Consider the following 25,002-nt stretch of genomic DNA (forward strand, 5'->3'; position numbering starts at 1 on the left):
GAATTCTATAGTATAGGTGGTTATGCATGACAATGACATTTTTTATTTATATATTTTTCTGCCATTTTTATGTTTTTGTTTTAATAATCCGTCATAATAAACCAACAAACAAATAAATGTTTTCCAACAAGATAAAAATGTCAACCAGTGTTGGACGGAGTATTTGTTATTGCCAATATAACTTCTTTGTACGGCATTTACTGGTTAGATTTGGGAGCTGCAAAATACGAAGCTCGAAAAAATATTCTGAAGTGTTTGTGCATTCCTCCATGCTGATATAACAAGCACTTTGGTGCAAGTCAGTACTTCAACTAAATTACGGTGTCAGCATGGTAAGGTTAGTTACTGCGATTTTGCTTACCAGTAAAAAACCTATAATGCATTCGCTTACTAATTGTGAATTGCGATTAAATCAACAGAACCATTCTAGAGTTTACCCACATTTCATCCTTTTTAAATGAAAGCCTTGAGATAGGCAGGTTTTGCGCTAATAGGTCTTGATTTGCTTTAAATGGATTGAAAAACCATGATGTATGTACTGCTTCATACCACATAGTAGTTTTATGTACAAGAATTTGAACTACGGCAAAAACTAACAACAAGTGTACCCTACCGTATGACCCACATACACAAACCTACACCACCTTAACACGAAGGCATTCTGCGCAGTTAGCTCTAAAACGGTTAAGTAGGCTATACGCGGTAAACACACGACAGGGTTGTTCTGCCGGTCACCTAAAGCTTTCTGCCTTTCCTTGCAATGATAAGCAACTCAAGCGTTGGCGGTATCCAGCTTTGCGGCGTACGGAACGGCTCAAATTTCGGCACTGAGCCGTTGTGATCTGCACGGGACCGGTGGAAACCTCCAGTCTGCGGTTTCTTCTATACCTGGTCCCGTGCTTGCGAAGATTAGTACTAATTTTATATCTTGCAACCTTAGAAATAGTTCAAAGTTCCGATTTAATGATTTTTTTGGAGCGAAAAACTTTGCTAAACGGTGTAGCTTTGAAAAGAGTTTATTTTGTATTCTTCTTCAAGTCGACCTTTTGTGGAAAGTGTGCTGCGGCAAACCGGTTCAATCATTATTTCACAGCGCGACGTAAAAACTTAAAATCCTCAGTGGACAATAAACGGCGCGTAATTTTACTACTCAGCACCCACGCACTGTGTACATTTGCACTATTACGCAAACCTTTAACTTACATTCACGCATACCAACCAACCCAGCCTCGCGACGGCTTTGAACAAGGCAGTAAAATTTCCAAACTCGCCTACAAATGATTATACTGGGGCCAGGCGCATCACTTTACCCTGTTTGATCTGTGAGCAGTTGCTCGGTCACGCTTCGCTCGTAGCGATTAGTCGGCAAAGCTAGAAATTTTGCTCGTTCGTAAGGCTACGCGTTTGCTGATAAGGCACGTACGAGCAATTAACTCGTGGTAGCAACGGCACGTGAGCTTTGTTTATCTGTGCACCAAAGACACACTGCGTTGCAATACTAACAGGCGTGTCCGTGTTTGTCGGCAAATTTCAGTTTTTTCGCTGTGACAATTACGCACGAAAAGCTTCATCAAATGCCTTCACTAATGTGCTTTTGAAAAGGTCCCATCGCAAGCAACACCCCAGTCCACAACACGGCAATCGGAGGTAAACATGCAAAACAAATGTCAGACCTGCTACTGTTCGACTGCCCGACAACCAATCACGCACCTTCAGTGTATATAGTGTAGCACAATCTAAGCTGTCTCCAGTCCAGACTGGTCTGTGTGGATCAACAACACTGCAAGGAATATATCGTCGCTGACGGCTTTTTTCTCGAGGAGACTTTTTTCTTCGTATGACACGTTCCCCAAGGCTCGGAATAATAAAGGGAAACCCAAGCATCCAAAACAGTGCCTCGTTGTCATTGGTTTTTATATCTTTTGCTGTATTTTGAGGGTGTTGCTAATGGTTTGCAATGTACATGTATTTTTGTTTTAATTTGGCCACGAAACTGATTGTTTTTTTATGTTTCTTTGTAAATGCTAGTGAAACAAATGTGTTTGCTCTTAGCAATATAGAATGCTTCCACACATACGCAAGAAAATCCAAAGGGTTCTATTTTTACTGATTTGAACAAATAACGAGTCTCCATTCATTAAAATTAAAGCAACCCGGTGAAGGTTTGCGCCAGGATAGAAATATTACTTCGAGACCGCAAAGAGCCCCCAGCTGAGTTGGTCGCACGCGAGTTCTGTGTTTGTACGTCACTTTATGGAAGATTGAAAGCGTTGGTGCTCCTGAGTTCCATCGGAATTAATGCCCCTTCGAAAAATATGACTTCTCTCTTAGCCTCGACAATGGGCGCGCGACAAGCGGTTTATTTCACGCCTCGGCGCCAAAGAATGTCAGTCAAATACAGTGGATGTGGAGATTTCGTGCGAGGGATGAATTATTTAACTCCCGTAGAGCTGATATGTCAGCCCAAGTGAATGCAGTTGGTATTGTCGCTGGCGTATTCGAGTGTGCGGTAAAGGAAAGAAATAATTCCCCTTCAAGTATGTGTAAAAGAACATTTTGGTACAAAGGCTCTGATATAAAAACAAGTATATCTGCCCCCAAGAGCACAAGGAACAATTCAAAGACATTCGACACATACTTAATTAATTACAAGCAACAACGTAACAAAGCATGAATCACTTTCTAAATTCTTTGCATAGTTGTGAGTAAGCATGGTGCTCTACAACCTATAATTATTTGTTGACAACGAGCAACAATTAAATCTACAGGTCCAAAGAATTTAAATGATTTAAGCACTATGAAAAACTCATGTAACTTCCCATTTGGCCACAACACTCTAGCCCAGTTAACTCTACTCGTATAGCTACCTTTATTCTACAGCTTTAGTCCAAAAGCGAACTACAATAGTTTAAAAAGCCTTTCGTTGTCTAACTGGTAATTGCGCAGCCTGCAAATCAGATCGACCAACTGACATCAAGGGTAACGAGTCAAGGAAAGCTTTCAATCATACAAGTTACAGTTGAGGAATATTGGATAAACGTTATTTATAAAAAAAAACTATGTTTTTTAATCCTCCGCTTGATTCCCAGGCGTCACTTTGCCAATAATTGCCTGAAGAATGTCTTAACAACGCTTAACAGGGTAATTACCATCTCATTATCCTGCACTAAGACAGCATTATGGGTGGCAAGCTTTGCTTTAACGAAAGCCGCTGATCCACTGAATTGACCAAGAAAAACGTGCGCCCATCTTTCAAACTGTGATATTTTGCAGAACTCTAATTGGGGTTTATTGCGTTGGGCAGTTGGTTGAAGCTATGGTTGATTGATGAATGTTTCTTTGATTAAAGAGAAAACACGTGTTTAGGTTGTTTTAACAAGGCGGTTTGTCGGGACTTTACAAGCCCCAGCCAGCGGTTTTGAGCGAAGTGGACAAATTCGGTTGATGCTATGATTGATTAACAAATAGTTCTACGAGTTTTTCAAGGACATCTTTTGGTTGTGGACGCTACAACGAAAACACACGTGTAAAATCAGACGGCATCCATGAAAATGCGGCGCTCTTTTTTAGATAGCTGAATATGAAAAGCAGCAGACAAAGTGTGTACACGCACTATTTCGACCTGTAAGGTCTCATCAGTGAAGCTGTTGACAGTGGCACTGTGCTAGCTTTTACACTAGCGGGCACACTATAATTTCCACTTTGTGGCACCTTTCGGTCAACGTCGATCCGATGGGTACCCTATACTTTTTTGCACATATATATGAAAAGCTATATCAAATTAAAAAAAATGAACCGTGTAACACTTTCAGGCAGTTGCCTTCGTATAAAACAAACTGATATGTTTAATTTCCTTTCGCAAAACCAGTCTACAAGTATAGTTCCATTAGTACTCACCAAGCCGCAGTCTATTTTGCCCAAAATGTCTGACATACCTGCCTTTCATGTAGTAGTAAGTGTCTAATGGCAAATGGAGATGAATTGTTTGCGTACATTGAAATAGGGATAGGGCGAGGGAATGAGCTTTGCCAACGAGCAGGCGATTTATTCCCATCAATGAAGACAGATGACTTTTAAATCCCGATGTCTGCGTCTGTCGTTTTGTTAAAGCTTGCAGAAATTTGCTTCAGATCACAGCTTGGGGCGTCAAATAGGTTTGTGGAGTCTTATCTCTGTCCAAACCAGGCAGGAATTTTGCGAATGCAGAACGGAGGCCAAAAATAGAATTTTCACTTCTATTCTGCTGTTCTTGCGGTGTTACAAGTTTTACGAGGTTTGAACACTGGAGAAATATAACCTTTTATAAAACACCATATTTGTTCACCCAAAGAACGACGCTGAGTTGGGTTGCCTTTGTTTTTATAAGACTAAAAGGGTCTTGTAAAAGATTACAAACCGCATCCATAAATTTTGAAAAGAAGAATCGTTTTACGACTGAAGATCCCAATGTTAGTGGAGGGTCTGAAAAGTGCGGTTTATGTAATATGTTTAACAAGAAAAAATGTTTCCACAAAATGATACCAAAAATAAATGCAGTATATATATATATACATGGGTATATGAGTGAAGCGCTTTGACGAATTTTGTTTAAATCATTGATTTTTTTTCAACACCGGGATATCCTGGGCACGTTGGGCGCCTGAACAACGCTGAAAAAAATATTTACAGCTCCAGACGACATCGTGCGGAGTGGGAAATCATTAATCGATCTAATAATTTAAACCAGGCAGGAATTCTTGTTTTAAAGACTGAAATATTACATATGTTTATCAAGCTGTCGAAGATAATTTTTTTATTATGTTTCTGTTTCCGGTGTCAAATCTCAAAATGAAATGATAATTGTCGAAGTGAGCTGTAGACGGGGTCACTATTTTGACCAACCAGTGCAGTTTGGTGCAGATTGTTTGCTCTAGTGCCTACTCCTATATGAATTTCGTATCGGTTTTTCAGCAGTTGCTTGGCCGCATTGTGTCTTTCCTGGGTTTGTTTCTGGTGGTTTGAACCTATGTCAGCGATTAAAAGTCAATATATAACGTGGAAGCCTTTTCCGGGCTGTTCGGCATTTCTTGTGCTCAGATCTGTGACTTGCAACAAAGGCTGATATATTTATGCTGGGTAGGGTCACAACTGCCAGCCTTTCTTTCTATTAAGTCCCTGATTTACACGTTTGCATAGGACCTCCATTATTGGATAGCCTACATCTTGGACGGAAGTCGGTAACCCACGGTTTCGGTGCCACATGTGGTTCTTTCAAGTACGCAATTTCACGTGTAGCTTCTGGTAAATATAGTGTTACGTAATTCCAATACCACGCAGTTATGTATCAAATGATTCTTTTATTTTAAGGTTATACACGCATTCTTATTCATCTATTCTATAGAATTGAGCATGATTATCCGCACTAGCAAGTACTACGAGATAAAATGTCATAATAGTATACTATGATTTAAAAACGGGCGGCTGGAATCTTAATATTTGAAGAAACTGCATGTATCTCTTTATTCTTTCGACTAAATATCGTTAAGCATAAACATGTTTGGTTGAAAATGAACATATTTGTACATTTGTACAACGCCGCCAATTAAGCAAATACGCCACATATATAAAATTTTGAAGGTTATGATGACGTCATGGTAACAAATTATGACGCAACAATGTTGCCGCCCACCATATCAAACGCACATAACTTTGCCGTTTTTTCAATGGATTTCGATGAATTTTGCACAAGTTGCATAGAATGGCACGTAAAAATGAAAATTCCATCAATTTTGAGGACAAATATTTTTATATATTGCCATAAATCGGCCATAACTATTAGGACATTACAGAATTATTTCGCGTTTCTACGAACAATACGTAAATTAATGACGTTCGAATTTTTTTACCTTTGAATTTTTATTGGTAATTCTTCATAAACTGTGAAGAAAATTGGGTATAAAAGGACTGGGTCGTGTTCAAAGTTTTGTGGACCGGAAAAGGATGATGTAAATACATGTACGTAGCTCTCTGCGCAGTGTGTTTGTTACCCTTTTACAAAGGTGTTTGCAGGCAGATTTCGCATATATGTGTGAAGAAATATTGGTAAAATTGGATTCTACGAGTACGATGACCCACAACAATATAGTCAAATTTTATTGTGGTTGTGGTAGACGCGTTATTACGGAGACCAGCAAAAAGGAAAAATGAATATAGACAAAGGAGAAAAGCTTTTGTAATTATTTTCAGCCTTGTCATGTGAGGAGCTGGTTTGACTCAGTTCCGAAACCATCTTCCTTGATAAACGTTACTCCTGTCAAAAGACTGATAGACAGGAGAGGAAATTAGATTTACCGGAAAGTGCAGATGACATAACTTCAAATTCTAATTTATTAACTGCAAGACAGGATGCAAATCATTTTTATCCAACCACTCGCAGTCTGACAACTTGGTTTTTAATACAGCATGAAAAAGGATAGGCCCATTGTTTAGTTTAGGGGAAATAAGCTTTGTCTTCCAGCCACAGAAGATATCTTTGAAAGTTACCATTTTATAATGTAAATTTTAATTTTTTACAGGCCTAGGGATGAACAACCATAGATTCTAATATGATTTAGTGCTGTGCATTGATGCTGTAAGTTTATTTGTTGAAGATTAGTGTGATGGAGGTATGTTATGGTGGTGTGTCAATCTTGTTTGCTTTCATTTTGTTATTCTTTTTTCTAGGAATATTTTTCCTGGTGGAATCTTCCTTTCCAGTTTTTGTTTTACAGTTGGGAGGTTTCTTCAACAACCGCATTAGTTTTTACTTCCATTGGTATATAAACAAATGACATAGTAAATGGTTCCATGTTGCTCAACTTGCTTTTATTGCTCATTTTTAGCTATCTTCTGTGTTGCTATCCTGTATGAAGCGATCAGGGTGATCACCCTTTTAATTCACAAAAAACATTTTGCTCTGCCCTTAAAAGTTGTTGCAACTGAAGAACAGAGTGGAGGAGATGATCTGCCTGTTGATCAGATTGAAGTTCCAGACAGTGTAGAGTTTGTGAAATGTCAAAGGTGAGTACTTGTTTGGGTCCATACAAAAAATTGGTATATTTTGTACCCAAATTTATTATTATGTTGTTTACTTTCGTCCAGTTTAGTTGAAATATGATTTGGTGATTGTCAAAACTGTTTCTTGGGTTTGGTGATTACTTTACTACTTTGCCTGGAAACATTTAGGGAAAGAAGTAAACTTACCAATCTTGATGGTTATGTACATGTATCTTCACCATCTATCCCCCTGATTCCTAACCTTTTTTACTTGTTCCCATCGCGGTCCATCTTGCCATTCACTGTGACATTTTTTTAGCGTATACACTCTCTTTCCAATTTATGCATTGGCCTGGTGTTTGTAAAGGAACTAGACTATTTTATCAGGTCCTGGGACTTCCATTAAAGGCCGATACGGTTTATCTATCAAGGCCACAATGTTCTTTTACTGCCATTCAGTTTCAAATTGATATGTTACTATCACCAATCTGAACTATAAGATTGGATATTGATGGAATTTAATATATATGTATATTTATATAATCAATTCCAATGATTCAAAATCCCCGCACCCCTGTGGCCTATCTGAATATTGTGTTGTTCCAATATTTTTCACATTACAATGTAACTATTTGATTTATTATGTGCTTGTACATTTCAGAAAGAAAAACCACTATCTTCAAACACTTGTTCATATTTTCAAAGTAATACTGAGCTATGGATTGATGCTTGCAATAATGACATTTAACGGCTATATTGCGATGGCTATCATTTTGGGTGCAACCTTTGGATATTATATCTTTTGTCATAAGCTGGAAGATCTGGTTCCCACAGAAACCACTAATGAAGAGGATTCCTTTACCAGAAGCACAACAGCAGTATCCCCTGACCCATCAATACAATCTTTAATACCGGGGCCATCTTCTGCACAAACTTAGTTTCAAGAATTATTGGGCAGGCATATCAAAAAGCCATTACCTAAAAATTGCAACACATGCTTCATATGTTTGTTGGCTTGTTAGATGCCATGCGTTTGGATATATCATACTTTCATTTTTATTTTGCACTGTGATATTTACTGTTATAATGCAGTGCTGTTCTGCGTTTAGTTTGCACTCCATCCATGAAATAAATTTTTACAATGATGGACACTTGCAAATGGTAAAACCAAATATTGTTTGCTTGCATTATCAAATTATCCTATTCCTGCCCTCAGAGATTTTACCAAGCAGTCATTTATTCTTGAAAAAAATTTTGTTCTTATATTATCAACTTGTGATGTTTTATTTATTTATCATAGTGTGGTATTTATTATAATGTAAAATTGTTTTGTGTGAAGTTTATTGGTTCCAACTACAATGATATTTTCTCATCATTTGTGGTTTTAATTTTTGAAGTACATTAGATTGGATCCACTGAAACATTGTTTTAAATATACACTAGTTCTTTTCAAATGAACAAAAAGTTTCTTAAAGGTGCCCTTATTCAGATTGTTATTTAGTGATAATGCTTGTCATGTAATACTGTTGATGTCTCTTTGGCCTGTCATCCTCTGCCATCCACCATGTATACAAAAACTATATCTTTGGTTAAATTTTTCACCAATAAACAAACTATCATGCAATTTTGTACTATATGTGACTTTATTCAGTTTTGTCAAAGGTATTGGGGAGCAATCAACGGAGGGAAAATTTAAATATTTTAACTTGGTGGTCCTGACCACAAGATGCCAAAAAAAGATCATTTGGGTTGTTTGTGTCTTTTCGTGGTCGCCATTTAAGTTGTTTTACAGCAAGACAGTGCGACATGTTAGCATCAAATGTAAACAAATCAACAAATGCATTGTTACTTTCCCCTGAAAATGAGACAATTTTTATTTTTCCGCTCTCAAGTCCAACAGCTAATGTGTAGTCTTTCAAGGTGGAAAATTTGGGTGTGAATGCAACGGCTGTAACAGGTTCTTGGCAGTTGTTTACTGATTGCCTTCGAACTTTAACCTCACAAGCAGACTTGTTTTCTTCCACTAATTCCCATACCATAACTTTTTTATCTCTAGAGGCTGTTGCAAAGTAGATATTATCAAATGACCATGAACAGGACCAAATAATTCGAGCGTGGCCTTGTTTCTTTTCACTGACTGCTGCAATCTTTGTTCTGAGTCCATCTGGGGTAATTTCAATGCTGTGCAAAATCCATGTGCGATCTCTTGAAACAGAAAGCAAATATTTGTCATTAGGTGAGAACTCCATCTGCGTTACAGTTAACACATGTCCTGGCAAAGATGCCACCTGCTCCCATGTATCTATACCCCAGAGTATAATCTCAGAATACTTGGGTTGTGAAGATTTTGCAGCAGAGGCAATTAAAGTGCCAGCATGGTTACTTGTGACACAGAACAACTCATACACATGACCATAAAGCTTTCTGCATTCAGGCCAAAGACTGTTTTGAGCCAAATGTGTTTCAGGAGGTGGTTGCCTCAGTTCAACAGGAGTAAACAGGTTTTCTACATATTGATCACTGCTACGCTTGTCTTCCACTTTCGCATCTTTTACGCTGTCATTGGAGTACACACTTTTGTTTGAAAGACCCAATGCAGGAACAGAAGCACCCATTGGGGCTTCAGAGATGTTATCTGTAATGTTGTGCAATGTCAATTTACTGAAATTAGTAAGAAGGTTTTGTGGTGCATCAAACACACGCAACACTTTTTCATCAGCTCCAGATACAAATCTAACACTGCTGATAGCATGTATACAGTTGAGGTCATAACCATGAATTTGTGGTCTGGCAATCTCATGCCAGGTCTTCATCCCTTCTGATGATTGCCATTCTGAAAACAGACGTGTTGTTTGATCCTCACTTGTGCTTAACAAATACCTTCCATATACGGGCTCCCAACCAATACCATTCACTGTGGATGCATGACCACTGACTGTAATGGCAGGTTTCCATTCTTGTTTTAACTGCCTTTTCCATGCATGTAATGCACCATTAAAGGTATGTGAAATAATGTAAGTTGCATCATGGTTAAAAAACGCTCCATAAAACCCTAAAGTATTTCCGCCAACTTCTCCCATACGTACTTCGTCCAGCCAAACTTTTTGTTCATCATTATATTCCCAGATGACAACAGTTTTGTCCATTGATGCTGAAACAAGAGACAAGGTGCCCAAATTGCCATTCAACGAGCTCCACTGCACAGTGTTAACCCAGTTTTCATGGCCTGAAAGCACTGCATCAATCATGACGGTGTATTTTGTAATAATACCATCACTAGCAACTGAGGAAAAATTGTGCTGCTTTAGTCTCAAATCAAAGGATTCATTCTTTTCTTCGGTTTTGTTTGAATCTGTCTTGTAAATTTTCCAGATTCTAATATATGAATCTTGAGAGCAGCTTGCCAAAAGGATTTCGTTGCCAATTGTGGTAAAATTAACCCCTCTTACCCAATCCTCATGTCCTTTAAGATTTAAAATATTTTCACACTGTGTACTTGCAGAGCTTCCTTGAAATGTGTACAACTTTACTAAGAAGTCATCACATGCACATGCTATTATTGGGACATCACTTAACGGCAATACATGAATGCCGAGTCCAAGAACAAAGCCAAAGCCGAACTCAAATGTTTGAAAACACTCAAGGTCATTAAAACTGTTGCAACTTCTCCATAGTTTCAAATTTGAATCGGCACCAGCTGAAACAACTATAACAACATCATTGTTTCCAACTTGTAACATAAGTCCGTCAAGGCACATGACACCTGCTTTATGAGCTTTAAGCTCTTTAGTGAAAGTTAAACTGTCATTGCCGTCACTTTTCCAACAAATAACTGTTCCATCATTTGACCCAGAAAGCAAAACATCTGTCTTTTTAAGAGTTTTATTTATCTGATTTTGCTTTTTTGCCCACTTTATCGAGATAACTTTTGCATTGTGTCGGTTTAAAGTTTGAATTCTCTGTCTTTGTTTGCAAATAATAGGTTCATACAATACAACAGATGTGGAACAGCCGAAAGAAATTCTCCCATTTGGCCCAATGTCAAGCGAATTATGAGTACGATTTGCACTGGCAAAAATATGTTCCAATGTTACTTTTGAAGTTTCCATGTTTTGCTATGTGCGTATTTAGAAATCTAGAAAGGTAATAAAATTTTATCACGTACTATAAGTACAGAGACTATATACTAATTTTTCAATAGAGCATCAGCTTATTTATGTTAATTAAACTACTAAAAATATCCATTTTATAGCCATGCCCTGCTTTACCAAACAAAATTACCCGTTTTTAAAGGTAATCACAAAAACGAGGGCAAGCACAAGTCAACGGTGTAACTCGTTACAACGGAAAATTTAGTGTTCATTGATCAATTTAACAAATACAATGAAAACTTATACCATAAAGGTTTAAAATTATACCAGTGATAACATTTTGGTGAGGTTGCTGACTTTGATAATGGGTGATGGCCTGCATTTACACACGTTACTCTACACTCCACACTTACAAGGTTGGTACAGAAAGGGGAAATCACCTGGTTGACTCCTCTTAAAACGTGGAAATTATTTTATTTTCACATCGGTAGCAAACTAATTTACATGTTCACCAGTGCCGCAACGTTTTACAACTGTTCAGTCTTTCGCTATAAAATTTCAAAATCTGCCTGACTTAGGCCCCAAATTGACCGCGAAGCCAGTGTATGGTATACATGGTATTTAACATGTCATGAAATTGAAACTGGATCGGATGTTGCATCATGCAGTTATTAAAATGTAATATTATTTGGCTTGGGTAGATTGTAAACACAAATAAGTCACCGTTTCCTCGCCTTGCATCAGCTGGTATTGATGAATTTAAATTCGGTCGTCGTTATGAGGGCGTATCTCTTTTATATTTGGTCCGACGTTAACATTAAACACTCTTGTTGAAGGGGTCTATACGTACTTCTGCTGATGACAGAATGTCAAAACTGATATTACCAGAGCATAAAACAAATTACTTTTGCCTGAAAGTTTGTGTTGCTGCCAATTTTAGTAAAAGAGAAGTCGCCTCATGCACAGAAACTTTCAGCAAAGGTTGCAGAATCCCTAGGTATTTTGAAAGTTAATTGTTTGTTGTCTCTGCTCTTTCTGAAAAAATAACAAATTGTGGTTTCTATTTTAGATTGGAAGAAAATGGTGTTGTACTCACAGACACCAATGCAATTGCAAAGAAGCTTAGCAATAACTTGTTTTGGGGAACAACAGAAGAAGAACGAGCCCAAATCTATCAATGGAATGAGTTTGCTGACAGGGAGCTCAACCCTCTAGTCTGTATTTGGGGGTTTCCTTTTCTTGGTCTAAGAAATTACAACAAACAGGTAAGATATTCTTTCTTTGATTTTGTTGTTCTTGTGAAATGTTCAAATCACTCAAAACATTTTAACTTTATTGTCTGTATAAGCTGTTTTTCCATTCTATCTTTTCTATTGAGCAGGAAGTGGAAAAGGCAATATCTCAACTGGATGTTTACCTTAAAATATTGGATGATCATCTTTTACACCACATGTTTCTGGCAGCTAATCGAATCACCCAAGCAGATGTATCATGTGCTGCTGCATTGTTTCTTGCATATCAACTGGTAAGCTGATACCAATTAGCATTATAAAAATGAGCATTTTTTGTAACTTATTCTCCACAAATAATATTTTGGCAATCTGTGATTCCAGCTGATTGATCCGGAAAAGCGATGTCGGTTTATGAATGTGACAAGGTGGTTTCGAACTGTTGTGAATCAAGACGAATTCCGCAAAGAAGTGGGAAACCCTGCATGTGGGGATGGGGCAGAGGAAGTCCCCCTGTGCAAAGAAACTCCAAAATACAACAAGGAAATTGTTGAAGAACTGAAACAGAAACTCAGCCAAGTTCAGTAAGTTTTATTTTGCTTCGCTAAAATTTTGTGGTGCTTAGAGAAATAAAACACAAGCTTTTCTTGTCAAGACCAAACAATAGCAACAATGCTTCAGCTACTGCTAAGCCCAAGTCAGCTGCTCAACTCAAGAAAGAAGCCAAGAAAAAAGAAAAGATGGAAAAATTTAACAAAAAAATGCAAGAGAAGAAAAATGCTCCCGAGGTTAGTTTAAAAACGGATAAAGGAATATTTTTGTGTACTATAAATTAATATACACATTGTGTTGCAATATTACAGCCTAAAAAGAGCAAAACAAGTGACAAAGCAGAGAAAAAGGTTACCATAGTTAAATATGAAAAAGACACCCCACCAGGAGAGAAGAAAGACATCAGTGGTATTTCATTGTTTTAACATAAGCCAACATGTAAAGTTTAACTTTCCATTTGCTTTCACAGACCCTTTACCTGATAGCTACAGTCCACAATACGTTGAGGCTGCCTGGTATACTTGGTGGGAAAAGGAAGGTTTTTTTAAACCAGAATATGGTGTAAGTTTTGTCTGTATATTTTAAATTTTTTCTTTATTGTCATTATTTCATCTCATTGCATCACTCTTACATCATGCCTTGTATTATCAGTCCTATCATGTATGTTTAAGGTTTTTTTTACTTTGACACAAATTTATTTTTAGCGTGAAACACCATATGATGACAACCCTATTTTTATGATATGTTTACCTCCACCTAATGTCACTGGGAGCCTTCATCTTGGCCATGCTTTAACGAACACTGTTGAAGATGTCTTGTCAAGGTAAAATTTACACACTTTTAAAATATTTGTGACGTTTTAAAAAAGGAATTAAATGAGGCAAGACACTGAAAAACTGAGTTTTCACAGGATAAGGCACTATTTGGCATTTGGTTTTTCACAAATAGTTTTGCAAATAAATTCAACTCTTGAAATGCAAAAAATCCATGTTAATATTTGGTCAGGTGGCACAGAATGATGGGGAAAACAGTGTTGTGGAATCCAGGCACAGATCATGCTGGTATCGCTACTCAGGTAGGGGGAAATGTTCAGCTGCATCACCTAATCTTATATTTCCACATACTTGGTAATGTGTAAAAAAGGGAAAGAGGAAATATTTTTAAGGACAAATACTTGTATTCTGGCATGGTTGTAGACTTCTACTTTATACTAATGTTAACTTGTTATAAAAAGACATCTTATACCAGTTGCCTAGACACAAAAATAACAAAAAAGAATTGTTTGCTTACAGGTTGTTGTGGAAAAGAAATTATGGCGTGAGAAGAAGTTATCAAGGCATGATATTGGGAGAGAAGCATTTGTTGAAGAAGTTTGGAAATGGAAAAGAGAGTAAGTTACTAAAATACAAGAGTTTTGATCGATACAATATAAAAAAGATGATACCATAAATATCTATGGTTTGTATCTAGTAAATTTGTTGCAAGTTCAATGGTTTCAGGAAAGGAAACAGAATCAATGACCAGCTCCGTAGGCTTGGATCGTCCTTGGATTGGAGCCGAGAATTTTTCACGATGAATGATCGATTGAGTAATGCAGTCAAAGAAACCTTTATACGTTTGCACGACCGGGGAATCATTTTCAGAAGCAACCGTCTGGTGAATTGGTCTTGCACACTTAAGTCTGCAATATCTGATATCGAGGTACATTTCCTTTGCCAAATAGTTGCAACATGCCTACTTTTTAGGTGAAAGTTATACAAATTACATATTGATTGAATTTTTATGTTAGTAGGAATTTTCATGACAGGCAAATTTTACTTGGTTAATAGTTAAGAATTATTTTTTGGTTAATATTTGTCACTGTATAAACAATTTGTATTTCATAACAAAAAAATTATTTCTGTTTAAAAACAAGATTATTCTCTGAAACAAAAAAAAAATAAATACATTTTTATGTAAACTTTAGGTGAACAAACAGGAGTTGTCTGGCCGAACCATGTTGTCAGTTCCTGGGTATGCTGAAAAAGTAGAATTTGGTGTTCTTGTTTCATTTGCCTACCCAGTTGTGGATGGCAACCCAGGAGAGGAACTGATAGTAGCAACCACTCGTATTGAAACGATGCTCGGTGATTCAGGTGTCGCTGTACATCCTGAAGATGACAGATATAAGGTAGTTAGGTTATTTTTCTTATGTGAACTGTGACGTGGAATATGTTTTTCCAAACCAGTAAGCTATTTATTTTATTACATTTTATTTTTAACAAAACAACTTGATACATTCTTTAGTATTAAACATTTCCTGGAAAACAATACTTTGGGGTGTATAATAATCGCTGCAGGAAATGCAGCTGCTGATAGTTTTGCTGTGAATGTTTATTTTGTAAATTGTTTATCAGCATCTACATGGAAAGAAAGTCCAGCATCCATTTTGTGATCGTCAACTACCCATTGTTTGCGATGAGATGGTGGAACGGGATTTTGGAACAGGGGCAGTCAAAATCACTCCTTCCCATGATCCTAATGATTATGAATGTGGCAAGGTACTTTTATTGTGTTTTTTACCTTGGAAACTGATTGTAATCTTGAAGTGCACATTTCCATAAATGTGGACTTTGCCTTGAATGCACAGGCTTTTTGAACAGCAAACCAAAACACTCTCTCTGTTTTAATTTTGCAAGTGGTTGTTATAAATAGAAACATGTTAAGGCACAAATCATACACTTGATGTGTTAGTTTTTTATACTGCTTGACATGTTTTGGGGCAAATAAACATAAAGGCTGCATTTCAAAATTGTTTGATAAGTATATGCGTTGTATTTAAAATGTTTGACATTGTTTTATCTTCACTTTTAACAGCGTCATAGTTTGTCCTTCATCAATATCTTTACTGATGACGGCTTTGTAATAAACACAAACACTGAATTTGATGGAATGAAGAGATTTGATGCCAGGAAAGCAGTTCTTAAAGCCTTGCAAGATAAAGGGCTTTACAAGGAAACAAAAGAAAATCCTATGGTTGTTCCCATTTGCAGGTAGTTGAATTCCCAAAAATGCCCTTTTCAAAGGTATTTGGAAAAATCTCTCCTTTGCTTTGCATTTTTAGTCGATCAAAGGATATTGTTGAACCACTCATCAAACTACAGTGGTTTATGGATTGCAAAGACGTTGCTAGACAGAGTGTTGAGGCAGTGCGGAATGGGGAATTGAAAATAATTCCTGACATGCATTGCAAAACATGGTATGAAACTTTAAAAAACTTAAAATGTATGTTGTAACATGAAACAGACTAATTTTAATACAGTATGTACAAAACATGTTTATGTAATGTTTTTTGCGCTTACTTTTGAGGCTGGTTTTAAGATGACAATCAGATTTGGTTTCCAATATTTCTGTGTAATAAAGGTACCATTGGTTGGAGAACATCCGAGATTGGTGCATTTCACGTCAGTTGTGGTGGGGACACAGAATACCTGCTTACTTTGTCACAGTGGATGACCCAAGTGTACAACCTGGAGAGGTTAGTTTTGTAATGTGTAGATTTTTGGCTCGGGTTTGAGTTTTTGATTTTCTTTTGCATTTAATTGAATAAGGGTTTTTGTAGCAAGGTATGTTTTGGTAATATTTCACTTACATACCTTAAATGGTGAATATGCTTTGATGCCACTTTTATTGCCGTTTTTTCTAAGTGCAAATTAGCACAACATTGTATTTTAGTAGCAACTCATTAAGTACTTGTGAAGTGATATGTGATACTTACGTGTAAAATAGTTGGAACACTTTAAATATATGTTTTGAGTCATGGTCACACCATCTACTTTAAATTAGCAAGTGAAGGTGTGACCATAACTCAAAAATATTTCATTTACTTGAAGGAAGTCGATGGAAAATACTGGATATCTGGTCACAATGAGGAGGAAGTTCGTGCAAAAGCAGCTGAACGGTTCAATGTTTGCCCAACTAAGATTTCACTGCGTCAGGATGAGGATGTTCTGGATACTTGGTTCTCTTCTGGTCTTCTTCCCTTCTCCATATTTGGTTGGCCAAATGAGGTATATCATTCTACATATGATTTTTTTATGTCCTGCGTATAAAAAGAATTTTATTGCTTGTAAAAACACAAAATGGAGGTTAACAACTATTTCTATGATACCCATATGTGTCAACATCTTTTCTGAAAAATTCTGAATATAACTGGATCAAATCCAAATGTCATACATATGTGCTTTAGTACGATCAAAACCTGTATCAAAATCATGACAAAACCATTACCCTGGCATTCTGTGCTGTACCTACTGAGGACAGATATTCACCAGTCTGTGAATGTAATGATTTTGTTACACATGTGCTGAAGAGTACATTACACTGCTTAGGGGCTTCAGTTTTTTTTTAACCAATTAATTTTTCTTTTTACTTGCAGACGGAAGATTTGAAGAAATTTTTCCCTGGAACTCTTCTTGAAACTGGCCATGATATTATTTTCTTCTGGGTGGCCAGAATGGTGATGTTTGCACTTGGCCTGACAGGTAGATCTAACAATAGTAAAGTGCAATTAAATGTAATACTAAATATATTGGTGTGGTACAGACTGATGGCAATTTTTTTGAAAGGTTGGCCCAATTATTTTATGTTGCAGGTAAACTTCCATTCAAGGAGGTTTATTTTCATGCTATGGTACGTGATGCTCATGGTAGAAAAATGAGCAAATCTCTTGGAAATGTCATTGATCCTCTTGATGTGGTGGCTGGTATCAGTCTAGAGGTAAATATTTATTCCACAGAAATATTTCATGTTTTTCGCTAATGTCTTTCTCCATTTGCATTTTTTGAAAAAAATAAGTTTTTACCAGCATAAGGTTACAATTAGCTCATGAGTAATTGTGGAATGGAACAAATATTTTTTTTGGTTGTTCATATCACAACATACATAGTATACCAACCAAATTCTCCAAACACTTATACTTCTATAATGTTTCAGTTGCTGCCAGGCATATTGTAGTTTAATAGTCTGGTGATGGTATTACCCTGAAGTATCTTTGTTGGATAACAGGCGAAACGTTGGTTAATAAAGTTTGGTTTTTATTGTGCCAGAAGAACAAACTATTAAATAACTTATACTTCTATTTGAAGTATTGTTAAAAGCAAAACAACTCTAGAAAACAGTATTTTGTTATTCTGAATTGTAGGAACTTCACAAAACTTTGCTGACTGGCAACCTTGATGAAAAAGAAGTAGAAAGAGCTAAAGCAGGACAGAAACAAGATTATCCAAATGGAATTCCTGAATGTGGAAGTGACGCCCTGAGATTTGCCCTCTGTGCCTACACCTGTCAAGGTGTGACACTAATTGTACCAAAGCTGCTTATTTAGCGACTTTAAAACAAGCTCATTATTGGAAGATAACATGTTTGGTTAAGTTCACAAACTGTTTGAAAGCAGTACCAATGGAGAATGTTGACCTATAGTAAGCTGTATTTTTGGTTTGTAGGGAAGGATATCAATTTAGATGTGAACAGGATCCTTGGCTACCGACACTTCTGCAACAAATTGTGGAATGCATTTAAGTTTGCTATGAGAGGGTTGGGTGATAATTTCTCACCCAATACAACACCAGCAGTAAGGAATTCAATTTCTTTCTTTTGTTTTCATGTTTATATTTTTTTGCATGTTTGTTTATCGATCGAAATATATATTATACCAAAACAATCATTGAAATTGATTATATTTGTCATTTGTGTAAAAAAATACAAACAAGTCTGTTAAGAAAAAACACCACAAGCACCAAAAAATGAAACTCCTTATCAAATTGCAGATCTCAGGCAGTGAAGGCCTTGCCGATCGATGGATTTTAAGCAAATTAGCGAAAACCATTCAACTTTCCAGTCAGGGATTGGAAACATACGAGTTTCCTGTATACACAACAGCTATTTTTAACTTTTGGCTTTATGAACTGTGTGATGTTTATCTGGTAAGATTTAGTAAATAAATTGTTTAGTACTTTATCTTAATTGCAAACTGTTCCTTGGTTAAGTCTACCCAAATGCAAATTATCAACAAACATTTTGAGTTTTTTCCCTAATATGGCATACCAATGTTTGAATTGACTTCTTTTGAGAACATATTTCAAAACAGTATTTTATTTAGTGTATGAAATAAGATACTAAAACACCAATAAAAAATATTCTGGAGAGCTGCAGACGGGGTGTGTACACGCACTGTTTCGACCTGTAAGGTCTCATCAGTGCAGCTGTTGACAGTGGCACTGTGCTAGCTTTTACACTAGCGGGCACACTAATTTCGACTTTGTGGTACCTTATAGTCAAAGTCGATCCGTTGGATACCTAGACTGGTACCAAACAACAGTGACGAACCACTGTAGAGCGCACTATGGCCAAACGGATCTGCTTGGTAACCGATAGTGCTAAAGGCAAAAACACCAATGCAATATAATGCACACACACCTTGTCTGCAGCTCTCCAATATTGTGGATTTTTTTGCACATATAAAGTTTATTCTATTTTGTAAAAATTAAGGCTATGCCTCACAAGTCATTTTTTATCTCACTGTATCTCTATAACATTGCAGGAGTGTTTGAAACCAGTGTTTGCTGGAGAGGATCAACAGGCAATCAATATATCACGCAATGTTTTGTATACTTGTCTTGATGTTGCTCTTCGCATCACGCAACCACTCATGCCATTCATTTGTGAGGAACTGTGGCAACGGTTACCACGACGAGCTGATGACACAACACCCAGTGTTTCTGTGTCAAAATGGCCCAATGCCGATGAGGTTCATTATATTTACACTAAACCTACTTAATTGCTCTTTATTATTAAATAGTAAAGAATGCGTGTGCAGCAGTTTCAAAGTACATCACACATTGTTTATTGCAAATTCTCTGATTTCAGTTTTGTTATATGGCGTTGAAAAGTTTTTTAAGTGTGATTAACTGGCGTTTTGATCTGTTAAAAGCTAAATGTTCTTTTAGTTTCACTGATATTTGAAATCTTTTGCAGCACAATTGGTTTGATGAAGCTGTAGAGGCAGAAATGGATTTTGCAATGAACATTGTCAAAGTGACACGATCATTACGTGGAGAATACAACCTCACTAAGACCAAAGCTGATTGTAAGTTGCTTGTTACTCCATACTTGGTGAAGTAAACACATTCTGTGCAACATCAACTTATGTTGTTTTTATTTATAGTGTATGTTCATTGCACTGATGGTAAAAAAGTAAAGGGGGCAACCGACTACTCCTCCATTATTCAAACCCTTTCGTATTCATCAATGGTGAAAGTGATCAGTGGAGAGGAAAGGCCACCACCGGGCTGTGCTGTTGCAATTGTCAATGACAAATGTGACATCAACCTTATGTTAAAGGTAAGCAATCTCAAAGTCAATGCCTCTTTCCTTGCAAATATAGATGTTGTATTGATATAGTTTCTGCGTCCATTGTTAACCTATATATGTCGCTGCCAAAATGTTACAGTTATAATATTTTCACAGCATTATTTTGTGGTTGGTATGTTTTCATAGTTTGAGATTTTAACTGTGATAAACAATTACTTCATGTCAGTCATATAATGACTATCTATTACAGCAGAGTTGTGTATCCAATTGATGCTGCTGTTGTGCAAATTAATATTACAAACTAATCTTGCATAGAATCTGCTTTGCAGGGAATTGTTGACTTTGATAAAGAAGTAGCAAAACTTCGTACCAAGCAAGCAGAACAAACAAAAAAATTGGAAAGCCTGAAGACAAAAATGTCAAAGCCTGAATACCAAAATAAGGTTCCAGCAAACATCCAGGCTGCAGATGCTGAAAAGGTAAAACTAATATCTTTTTTTATCAAATTGTTTAGAGAGATCCCACACAAAAGTGGTTTCTACGCTGGTTTACAAAACTATTTGAAACTCCCTAAAGTTTTTTTCAATTGTTTGACTTTATTTTCTTGTAAAAAAAGTCACGCAATAAGATTGCTTAGATTTATATCTTTATTTAACACACATTTAAAAGACAAAACATAATTAATGTGTATGTAAAAACATTTAAATGCAACACAAAATTACTTAGAAACATGACAATTACAGAAAAAAAAATACACTTTTAGAGTCGAATTTTAGGGGTTTGGGTTCATCACCCTTCCGATAAACAAAAAGGTCTGAGTTGTTTTCTCGTACAAAATGTAGTGAAATGGTTTGTACAGTACAACATTCAGTCGACCGCTCAGCACACCAATATTAGCTCCAAATGCAGCTGCAGCTTCACTACCAGTTTCATCCACCTAATTTAGGCAACATTAACAGGGCAAAATTATGTGCAAGCGTTTTTAAAATACTCCTTGATCAGGAAAGTTATTTTTTCTACTAGGCAGAAATTTAATATTTGCCAAGAAATAATTGAGAAAATTATCCTTTTATTGGAAATTTTTCCTAAGATTAAACAATTTTTTATCAATACAATAACAAAAAAAACTTGATTGAGATTGGGATAAAAATGTGTCAACAAACTTACGGTGTAAAGTGTTTTCCTACTATAATGTCCAACAATAAAAACACTTGCCTTTAAGAGGGTCTTTTGCTTGACATCATTGACAAACAAATCATGTTGTCCATTAATTCCGTAAAGATTTGCCCCACCCTGTTGAAAGAGCTTGCCAAAACCCATTTCCTGTAAGTGTGGCTTCAAATCATAGTCACCTTCAATTCTAAACTTGGGCATTCTTACTGATACCTGCAAGAAAACATTAGCAATTTAAATAGGGCTTCCGAAACTGCTGGTCACAATCATGTAGGGGGTCATACGTCGAACCTTAGGGCTTGCAAAAAATACAACATTTAGTTTTTCATGAAGTATGTTCTTCTTGACATTTCAGTCTTTCATTGCAATTATGTATATTGTCCAAAATTTAAACAGTTTTTCCCATAAACTTTTTTCCCATATCAATCAAGAAATAACAAAGTATAGCAGTTACTTGTTTTGGTTGGGAGCGTAAGAGATCTTTAATTGTTTTATGAAGTGAAGCTGTTGTCCATCTACTCTCAACTTCCTCGAAACCAATTGAATAATAATTGGGGATGACAATTAGGCTAACCTCAAGTTCACCTAAAAGTATATATTCTGGTGATTTGATCAAATATTCTATAGAATCTTGATTAAAACATTGTCCATACAGCAGACGAAACACTTTTACATGCAATGTAACCTTAGGTGGAAGACAATATTATTTAAATGATAAGTGTTTCTTTGTGTAATAATAAGTAAAGTTACCATTTAACACGGCATATACCTGGAGATGATGTGTACGGAAGTTCGAGAAGTTCCATGTCTGCGTCATAGTCATACAAATATCTTGTTTCGATATCTTCTTTCATGTATGTGGTCTCAACTGTTACGTTCTCAGAAATTTGAAAAATGCCAGTTTTCAGTTTTGAGAAAGGTGTTACCCATGTGCCCTACAATAATAAAACCATATATCATTGAACAATTAAATACTAGTTGTTTGTTTTGGCTGCCTGAGGCTCACTGACCATTGTTGCACAAACCACAAGCATTGATTTCACTTGAGATAATGCACACGATAACGTTTTTTTCTAAAGTATGATTTGGAAACTGATTGGATTGATAATAACATTACCTTGAAGTAAAGGGCTGTTGCCATAACAAGTTTAGTAAGGGAATCAATTGATCCACTGGGAAACATGTTGTTTATCAGATTTCCAGTGTTTTGGTAAACCCATGTATTAATAGTGTTGCGTGCAGTTTCTGGATCAGATTGAAACTCTACCTGAAAACAATTTGTGGTTGAATTGGCAAAAAATTGGGTGGCTGCCAACTTTTTATTACATTCCCTATTATTGTTTTGTGCTTACCTCTTCCATTTTGGAGCCAAAGAACCCTGTGGATTTTCGAAATGTTGCATCTATATTTTCATCACTGTTAACAAACAGTTTACTGGCAAGGTGAAGCGTCATTGGGGAGTTTGGTGAAATTTCTCGGTATTTGTTAAAAATGCAAGATATTTCTTCTTTTTCTTTCTCTCTGAAACAAAACAGAAATTACATAGCAAAGTTAATGGAAACTAAAAAAAACTGTAGAATGTTAAAGCAGTTTAGTAGAAATGCTTATGGCTTTGTAATATCACACAAGAAAAGTATAAGTGAGTCATTTCCAAGTTTCCAAAATGGTGTTGAGACTTATTTATTTGCTTTATGTTGCTTTATTGGTGTGTTTGTTATTGTATTATTACTCAAGGTTAAAAAGACTATTTCCAACCCTAACTATCATATGTGTTATTTAGAGCAGGGGTACCCTTGAAAGAAGTTGTTGTAGAACATGGCACTCAGCATGTCTTTCTCAGTCTCGTTTGCTGCTCCCATTAGTAACATCGAAAGGCCCATGTTTATAACCACAGGTGACAAGACCACATTCTTGTCTGCTCCCTCGCTACGTGACACTTTTTTATAAAGCTCCAGGGCAAACTTACGCTGGATCTCTGCAAGGTCGTTTATTCTACAAAATATATATACAATATATACAATGAAAATTTTGCCATAATTGGCTTTTTATTAGTTTACACAGTTTTTTATCAGATAGATTATGACATCAGCTCCAATTTTGAGTGTAAAAACATTGTTTCTAATCTTTTTAGTATTTTTTCTTGTAAACTTGCTTACCTAAATGTGTCCAGGATTTTTTAATAGAATAATTACCTGCATTCCCTGTGGGCTAGGTTGTCATGGACAAGAGCAAAGTTTCCATTGGTGATTGACCACCCAGCCACAAACAAAAACAAAGCCAAAAGTTTGGTCATTATCCGAGGGCTAAATTCGCTGTACTTATCGAAAATTGACAAACTAACATTTATGCAGCTATTTGTCACAGATTTTATTTAAATACATTTGTCAGTTTACATTTTTATCTTTTTTTTAAGCCAACTCAAGCACTTCACACATGCTTTCTTTAAGAAAACAGAAGCATAAACCCTATAATGCTAAACTAACCCTTTTGCAAAACTCTTGGAATCCACAGCGGTCTGGCCAACTTTCAGTCTGACTTTCCATGTTAACATGTTGACTGACATGCAACTTTACTTGCCCGGGGCATTACTTTATGTGTGGTTAGCTTCTCATGTTTTCATGTGTTGTGCAGCGATGGCCGCTGCTTGTTCCATTGGCGAAAACAATTTTTCATAGAGTGCTTTGCAAAATGTGTATTCTGGTTATAAACATGTAAAGTATAATGTTATCTATGTTTCCTTTCTAAATTTCAAACATACAACACTATTTGATTACAAAATCAAGAAAATTTTATGTTTGTTCTTTTGAATATTTTCCCTACAAAAATCTAACATGTTTTTATATCAAGTCTATGTGAGTTGAAATTTTACTTCCTGTTTTGATTTGGCAGACAAAAAAACTTCTTTTCATGTAACTTTAATAAGTCTATTCACTTAAAAAAGATTCTGCCAAAACTTATTTTGTAACACAACATTTGTTTAAAATAGATTAGGTCAACGTCTCAAACTGGATATCACCGTCTAATTTTACAAAAAAACAACATTTTTTAGACAGTCTCCCACCTCTTAGGCAATCGCACACAAATCATTGTCCATATATGTATGACATAAGCCATTACATGACAAAAATCATGTCACTAATATAGGTTCCCAGTCGTGGATATGCAAGAGAAATATCAGAAATGTTGCTAAACTTGCTTGCAGAACATAAATGCACAACCTGTTTGATAGACATAATGATAAAACTGGGTTTGATTTGTTTAGGTTCATGTTTTTGAAAGTTTTGCCTTCAGGTTAAGGCATTGACATATGTAACTTTGGCATCGTACAAACAAATAAACTTTAGCCACAAATTATCTCCTATATAACATTGTTTCAGGTGCAGCAAATGGAAACAGAAATTGCAAAGATGAAGCACGCAGAGGATGAATTTCTTAGAATGTTAAATGCTTGAGCTTGTTGCTTTTTATAGTTAGATCACTTGCCACAATAAAGTCACAAAGTGCGTTTAATTCCTATGATGTAGTATTGGTGAACATGTTGGTGTTGCAAAATTGTTGGATTGTGATATTGCTTTCTCCAAAAATATCATGTT

General features: G+C 36.2%; 4 protein-coding genes across 4 annotated transcripts; 2 read left to right on the plus strand and 2 right to left on the minus strand.

Annotated features, from left to right (window-relative positions):
- Positions 1-6,487: 6,487 nt before the first annotated feature.
- On the plus strand, positions 6,488-8,630 carry LOC145913692 (protein SLC31A2-like). The gene is made up of 4 exons (XM_083001438.1): positions 6,488-6,644; positions 6,703-6,793; positions 6,861-7,038; positions 7,676-8,630. Exons 1-4 carry the CDS (start codon positions 6,639-6,641, stop codon positions 7,950-7,952), a joined length of 552 nt encoding a protein of 183 aa, XP_082857564.1. The 5' UTR covers positions 6,488-6,638; the 3' UTR covers positions 7,953-8,630.
- Positions 8,631-8,690: 60 nt separating this feature from the next.
- Positions 8,691-11,145, minus strand: LOC145914506 (elongator complex protein 2-like). The gene has a single exon (XM_083002328.1). It carries the CDS (start codon positions 11,121-11,123, stop codon positions 8,691-8,693), a length of 2,433 nt encoding a protein of 810 aa, XP_082858454.1. The 5' UTR covers positions 11,124-11,145.
- A 799-nt stretch (positions 11,146-11,944) lies between these two features.
- LOC145914772 (valine--tRNA ligase-like) lies at positions 11,945-24,925 on the plus strand. The gene is made up of 27 exons (XM_083002612.1): positions 11,945-12,102; positions 12,175-12,370; positions 12,487-12,630; positions 12,719-12,918; positions 12,990-13,122; positions 13,198-13,294; positions 13,356-13,447; positions 13,591-13,709; positions 13,892-13,961; positions 14,179-14,276; positions 14,386-14,587; positions 14,853-15,056; positions 15,283-15,426; positions 15,743-15,918; positions 15,990-16,124; positions 16,289-16,403; positions 16,759-16,935; positions 17,304-17,409; positions 17,520-17,644; positions 18,069-18,216; positions 18,370-18,497; positions 18,694-18,849; positions 19,467-19,673; positions 19,901-20,012; positions 20,091-20,266; positions 20,566-20,715; positions 24,787-24,925. Exons 1-27 carry the CDS (start codon positions 11,972-11,974, stop codon positions 24,859-24,861), a joined length of 3,816 nt encoding a protein of 1,271 aa, XP_082858738.1. The 5' UTR covers positions 11,945-11,971; the 3' UTR covers positions 24,862-24,925.
- Positions 20,866-23,917, minus strand: LOC145914773 (serine protease inhibitor-like). The gene is made up of 8 exons (XM_083002613.1): positions 23,602-23,917; positions 23,201-23,401; positions 22,762-22,930; positions 22,527-22,676; positions 22,179-22,344; positions 21,864-21,994; positions 21,452-21,622; positions 20,866-21,173 (listed from the first exon to the last, which is right to left on the minus strand). The coding sequence occupies exons 1-8, from the start codon at positions 23,700-23,702 to the stop codon at positions 21,009-21,011; spliced, it is 1,254 nt and encodes a 417-aa protein (XP_082858739.1). The 5' UTR covers positions 23,703-23,917; the 3' UTR covers positions 20,866-21,008.
- Positions 24,926-25,002: the final 77 nt, after the last annotated feature.

This window comes from Ascidia mentula, chromosome 9 (genome assembly GCF_947561715.1).
Source record: "Ascidia mentula chromosome 9, kaAscMent1.1, whole genome shotgun sequence".
Classification (NCBI taxonomy): domain Eukaryota; kingdom Metazoa; phylum Chordata; class Ascidiacea; order Phlebobranchia; family Ascidiidae; genus Ascidia; species Ascidia mentula.